This window comes from Gracilinanus agilis, chromosome 4, assembly GCF_016433145.1.
Source record: "Gracilinanus agilis isolate LMUSP501 chromosome 4, AgileGrace, whole genome shotgun sequence".
In the NCBI taxonomy this organism is placed as follows: Eukaryota; Metazoa; Chordata; class Mammalia; order Didelphimorphia; family Didelphidae; genus Gracilinanus; species Gracilinanus agilis.
This window is the reverse complement of record NC_058133.1, coordinates 98,320,044-98,327,086: the sequence shown is the minus strand read 5'-3', so window position 1 is coordinate 98,327,086 and position 7,043 is coordinate 98,320,044. Positions and strand designations below refer to the sequence as shown.

Here is a 7,043-nt window from a genome sequence, read left to right as displayed (position 1 = left end):
GCATATAATTACCTCATTTGGTCCCCAGAACAACATTGAAAGGTAGGAGTTAATATTAGCCTCATTTTGTGGATTAGGTAACTGAGAGAAGTTAAGTGATTTGAACCAGGGTTAAACAGTTGCGAAGTATCTGAGTTAGGATTTAAACTCAGATCTTCCTGATTCCTGATTTGTAGCTCTATTTTGCCATGTAGGTACATTGACTTTGATAGTAATATTTCATGCATTATTTTATTGCTTTTAACATTTGTAATCCCCGTTTATTAGAGTAATAAAATTTTTATAATACTTTAAATATCATTTTATAATATCTTTAACTTTTATTACTTTATATTGAGCTTTTAAAAATAATCATGCAATTCGTGAAAATAAGTGTCAAGAAAAATTTTATAAATCAAAATACAAATTGATAGGAATGAGCTCTAATGCATTTGTTAGATTATTTCAGAAAATGCCTTTGATTCTGAATCTTGTGCAACATTAGTTCAGCCTTGTACTGAATGTGATTTTATTTTGTTATGATATGAATAAAGAGTTACTGAAGGTACATTTGTAGATTGAGGAATTTTGTTCAGCTAATTAGGTTACAGTTATTAACTTCTTAATTGATTTAATGATATTATATCTTGCCAATCTGAGTATTAAGTCTTCACGTTTTACTTATGACATAATAAGATATTCCTAACATTTCTCTTAGCAAAATATGGACATATAAAAACATTAAAACTGAACAAATTATGAGTAAAATTGAACTGTACTATAGATGTTGCTGTTTACAAATACAATATTCCACAGGTTAGTATATTTCCTTGCCTTTTGATGCAATTATAGACATCTTTTTTGATGAAGAGGAAATCATTCATCATATTCTTTCTGTCTTTCTTCAAATCAACTCTAATTTATCTCATCACTTCTCTAGAGACATCTAAACCTAGTTATCCACAGAAACATGAAATTAATGTAGCCTCTTATCAATCTTCCCTTTATTTTATGTGTAATTATGAGGAAAAGAAGACTGTGTGTTTTTATCTGTTCTTCCAAATTTGCTTCCAAAATAAAGTATATACTTTGTATATTTGCTTCTTCCCCTAAAAATAAGACCAGGGAAAACTCAGAAAATTTGAAGAGATGTAGAGACAACAAGATACAAATAGATGTTACTGCAGTGTAGTTTTATCTCTCATTCCAGAATTAATAAATGAGCAACTACAAATGATAATGTTGGCCTATTTTCAGAAGGACAGGTGATTGCTTCCCTTCTGTCATTTATTTCCATTAAGTCATGTTTGTAGAGATACATTTACAGCAACATTTTATGGAAGCATCATTCTTTGGATTATGTGTGAGAAATACTCCCTACATCAATACTTGAGACTACTTCCTCTAAAAACATTCCTTTACATGCTTTTGTAATATAGTCATTTGTCAGTTCTGAAGATGACCGTTTCTTTTCTATGCCTTGTATCATATCACTATTTCTTTTATTAATCATGTAAATTCATCTGCTTTTTGTGATACAAATTTGTTTCACTGTGTGTGTAGGTGTGTGTATATATATATGCTTTAGGTGAAAAGGTCTCTGTGTTTCTATTTCTTTTTAAAGGTGATAAGAGTGATTATGAATAAAACCAGGTAAAATACAAACACCAAAAACTATTTAAACTCTAATTTTATTTTTTAAAACTTGAAAATTATATTTGTCCTAATTTTAAAATTTTCCTTTATGTTTGACAGTAGAAAATACCTATCTGTTGATATTGTACTTTTCTTTCCATTTTGTGAGTCCTTCATCTTCATTTATTAGCATCTGTCCTTGAGCTTATGGAAACTAGTCAAATAAGAGCTTAAACAATATTGTATACTTCCTTGCATTTTCCATTTCTTTACATTTTCATTTTTTCAGAACTTTCTAATTTATTATAATACTCTTCAGTTAGCCATTTCTATATACTCCCTATAACTCCATTAAGCTTTTTATTTAAAAGCACACAAAATTTCCTAAAATATATTAATATGTAAGCAAACATATTCAAATGAAATTCTATTTTTCCTGTGATAAATTTTCAAATACTAGAAATTTTATTATCCAAGATTTATTTTAGACATATTCAAATACTGTTAATTATGAAAATATATTTACTTATCTTTTGTCAAATAAGTGAAGGGAAAAATTTTTGTAGACTTTTAAATCATAGCATTTTGCTACCATAACTTTCACTTCTTTACTGGCTGATACTCCAAGAGAGAAGAATATCTCATTTTCATGATATTGTTCTATAAAAGAGACATTGTTGTAGGAGAATGTCAACAAATACTTTTTAGCTTTTATGAAAAGATAATGCCCACTCTTAGTGCAAAAGACTGAACCATACATTTTAAGATAACTTTAACATTCTCACTCTGGGAAATTTGTTCTTCAGTTAACTTTTAAAATTAGGCTATTAATTTTATTATATGAAACATTTAATAAATTAATAAAGTTAACCAACAATTTTATGGTAGTACTAGATAATCTCTTGGGAAAATCACATATGATTTCCTTAGTTGACTTGGGGCTGTACATACCCTGAAGTGCTAAAAAAAAACTAATAGCATTGCTTAGATGTACCAAAGAACAATACTTATTGCTACAGTTTTAACAGAGATGACAGAAAGATTTAATTCATTCTGAAAATGTAGCACTAATCTCATTTGAAATAGGGAAGAAAATAAAAGGAGTGTATGAACTTGTGAATTAATGTTTTTGCCCAAGGCTCAACTGGTTGGACCATTTTGACAAAAGGAACTGATTCAGTTTAGTTTTCTTTTTTATGCCTTTTGCCCAAGAGTGTAATATGATAAAATCATGTCAAAATATTCCTAATGTAATACTCATGGATATTTTTGTTAACATGAGTTTATGTTCATTTTTGTTTCCATGCCCCTTTTCCTGCAATTTTATTTCTCATATTCAAAATTCTTCCCTAATCACTGTGATTAACCTATTAATTTCTTTATTATTTAGCCATTATTTTTATAAAACATTATTGCAAAGCTTTCAAATAAAGAAAATTTAATATTTTTAGATTTAAAAGTTACAGTACTCATGATTGTAGCAGAGAAAAATTCTTGATTGTTGCAAAGAAAAATATATTATTTTCTGTAGAAGTATATGAAGTATATGGTGTGACATAATTATGAATATTTAAAACTTTAGTTTTAGCATTTCTCCTAATGATGGTTTTGATTTTCTATTTAGTAGTTTTTTGTAAATTTCTCTAGATTTCAAGTTCTTAATGTGCATAGAGACACCTACTGTTTTTAAATGCATAAAAATAAATATGATTGCAAAGGAAAGCAATTATATTAAAATACAGTTTTCAATTAAAATCATTCTCAGACCCCATTTCAAGAATTATTGCCCAACATTTTCATTGTTAAGGGAAAGAAATTCCAGTATTATACTTTTCCATCAATGTTTAAAGTTCTTGCTGTTTCTCCATATCTCATTTATAAAATTCTCTCATAATTTCTAATTTAACAATTTCTAGTTCAAAATAATGTAGTTATCCATTAATTTAAGACATTTTATTATATGAAAAAACTGAATTTTAGGAGATAATTCTTGCCATAATTTTTAAGCTTTCTTATCTGGAAAGAGTACTTTTAGATTTTATAAAAGCTAATCAAGATCAGGTAATTTTATTACTTTGATTCATAATTTAATGTAATAATTTGTTTCCAGATTCAGAATTGTGTTAAGAAAATGTATTTGTATATATTATTCATAATCGTGTGTAATTTTTTGTACAGAGAGTGAAAAGTAAATCATTAGAAGATGTGGTTATGTTAAATGTCGATACAAACACTTTGGAAACACCATTTAATGACCTCAGCAACCTACCAAGTGAAGTGGTAAGTCTGATGGCTATTTCATAATGGGTGTGTATACTTTCGTCAGGGTTTTTCAATTGCTAGTAGTTATTTTTGCCCTTTTTTCCTACTTAATATAATAGGAAAAATTATTGTGGGTGGGGTAAAGGAAAAAGCATCAGCTTTAAAGTCTATATTTAAGATTATTTTTCCATTTTTGACAGTTGAGGAAACATTGAATGGAACATCATATTCCTTATTGTAAAAGCAAGATCATAATTACAAAGCTAGCTGCATTCATTAGGCATAGCTGCTTTAGACATAAGTCTCTTCATCTCATCTTAATCATTATATTACAAAGTAGGCATTTCTGTCTGCCTAGTGGCATGTCTTGCAAAAGAACGAGAGAGTTTTTGAAGGCAAGAAGAAGAAGGGGGCCAATTATCGGCTTTTGCTTCCCTGCCACCTGCCAGTGCTTTTCCTTTTAATTAATGATCTGATGGCACTGGTCAATATAATAAGAAATGCTTGTACAGTTGGGGTCAGAAAATTCTGGCTTTGATCTCTCTCAACTTTCTGAAACATTTATTTGTTTTCTCTAAATTATTTCAGTTTTATTTTAATCTTTTCTATCCAGCTGAGGGCTGCATGAATGAAAACCTACACTATTTGTCATATGCTTAGGAAGAGCAAAGACTGCTTACTTAGAATTCTATTTGTAAATTAAACTGCAAGCCCAGTTTGTCATAAAAGACATCTGATCCTTTTGAAATGACGAAAACTGTCTTTTGTCTGTAAAGGCTGATAAATTAAGTGCCAGTTTTTTTCTGGTCTTTGATCTTGCAGAGGTTTTTTTGTCTGCAGCTTATAATGGAACATATTCTGTATTTCATGTTAAATAGTCTCTAAAAGTGCATTTTACTTTACTCTTCTTTTCCCTAGCATGGTACTGAAAAGTATTCTGGCATTGCTTCTGTATTTATATGTGTTGAGTTGCTTGTCTTATAATGCTTAGAATGGAATGATAGAATGTAATAATACGTTGAATTTCTATAGAACTTCCAAGTTTTTTTCCAGAATATGTAAAATTGATGTTTTAAAATGGCTATGGAGCATCTTTTTTTCATGTAACATAATACAAAAAGTGCTTTGAAATACACCAAAAGAGATGAATTTTAAGATTTTGGACTCATACTAGTATTCTCATAATTATTCTGTTTCTAGCATAATGAGGAATGAAGTATTCAAAACCAAATCTAAGCTACTCATAAATAACTACCATGTTAATGTTAACTGACTGCAATAAATGAAAAATAAACCAATTCATTTCATTGAGATAAAATTCATGCTGAATTTCATATATGAATATCCAAACCTAACTCAAAGAACTTTTTTTTAGCTTCTAATATCTAGACTTGCTCATTATAAAAATTTTTCAGAAACTACAAGAAATGATTATAGCTTTTCATTAGAAACCCATCAAAGTAACCTTCTCTGAATGAAGAAAATGATGAGTGAAAATGCAGTCTAAACTTTAGGAATATATTCTGCATGTGTATATATTTCTTAATGTAATACCCTCAGAAGAGAATATGGGTACTTTGTAAAAAATGAAATTCAGTTTTTCTATGTTAAGTATTAAAATTATTAAGCCATCTTAGTGATAGATGATATTTCCTTTAAGATTTACATTTTGATATTCGTTCCTACCAAGGTAGAAAGCAAAGAAACTTCATTCTTGGTGAAATCAATTATTTAATTAAAAGCATTCACGTAAATATACATAGGGCCAAAATACCACAAGAAACACCAAACTCTGAATATATACAATAATAAGATATTCATTGATAAGAATATTTTAAATACCAAAAAGTTATGATGGAGAATTAAAATGTCATATAAACTTATGTCAAAAATTATACCACAAAAAAGGGAAAATTAATGCATTTAGACCTAGAGCTATGAGCCACAAACTTATAGAAAGGTCTCTTGAAGATTACACATATAACAATAAATATAAAGTGAAATTACAGTAATATAGTAAAGTCTAAAAAAAGCTTATCAGTCTGTCCTAAAAACAATCCAGCTGTGTGAACAACTCCAATAAATTCAAATTTTTCCTCAGTATTCCTGAACTACCTATTATAATCCTGGAGTTGAAATGATTAAAAAAAACAAAAACATTGCATCTTGATTGGTATAACAAAATAATTAAAACTAATTTATTAATATTACTAGATTTTCCTGTTAATAAATGAAAAGAAAAATGTAGATGAAACCTGAAAATGATTATTATTGGCATTTTCTGATGTATAATAAATTACCTGAGATTTAAAGTGGGTCTTTTAAAATTCATTCACCAAAGTATTTAAATAATACTTACAGGGTAGATGACTTTCTATGCATGTGAACTCTATTATTGTGTCAGATTGACCAGTGGTCCTGACTGTTCAAAGGTCAGTGGTCACAGTTGTCCTGAATTACCAATCCTTTTTTCCTGTGGACCCTCTGCTGTGTTGCATGCTGTAATCTTCTTAATGGCTTCATTCCAATATTCACACATAATATTTTAGATTTATTGACTGTTAGAAATACTACCATGCCAGTAGCAGTTCCGTTACTCCTAAGGTTATTTCAAATTGGAAAAAATAAATCAGGGCATGGCTTTCAGGAATCCTTTGTTTTCCTTAAGGGGGGGGGGGACTGCTTCCTGTATTCTGACAAGAACACTTGTTTTTAGATTTTGTCATTTCATTGTAGATTTGGATCATTTTTTTTAAAAAGGAAAAAAACAAACAACTACTTTACTAAGAATGAATTTTAAAATATATTACTATTGCTCAGTGCATTTTCAAGGCATATGATACTTTTAAAATGTACTTGTGAAGTCGGTGTTGTTTACAAATCTATTGATTTGAATAAAAAATGCCTTATGAAAAATATATAGTAAAAACAATATTTGAAGATTTCGAATTAGGATATAAAATATTTTTCTAATTTTGAAATAAATATTTAGTTATGAGTAAATATGTTACATGTGTTTCATTTTGTAGAATTTACTTAGTTATGTAAAATTTTTGTTTGTATTAATTCACTCATTAGTTATATGTATATGAGTTATATGCACAAATTCATATTAAAAAAGGAATAATTTTAATTTAGGAAAAAAGATTCAATTGACACTTCATTTC

The 7,043-nt window shown here is 28.4% G+C and overlaps 1 protein-coding gene across 1 annotated transcript in view; it reads left to right on the top strand.

The window, feature by feature from the left end:
- DENND1B (DENN domain containing 1B) overlaps nt 1-7,043 on the top strand; it is a 355,643-nt gene that overhangs the window by 255,323 nt on the left and 93,277 nt on the right. Inside the window, exon 12 of the mRNA XM_044674913.1 lies at nt 3,793-3,894. Within this exon, the coding sequence (XP_044530848.1) occupies nt 3,793-3,894 (102 nt within the window). The remainder of the gene's footprint in view (nt 1-3,792; nt 3,895-7,043) is intronic.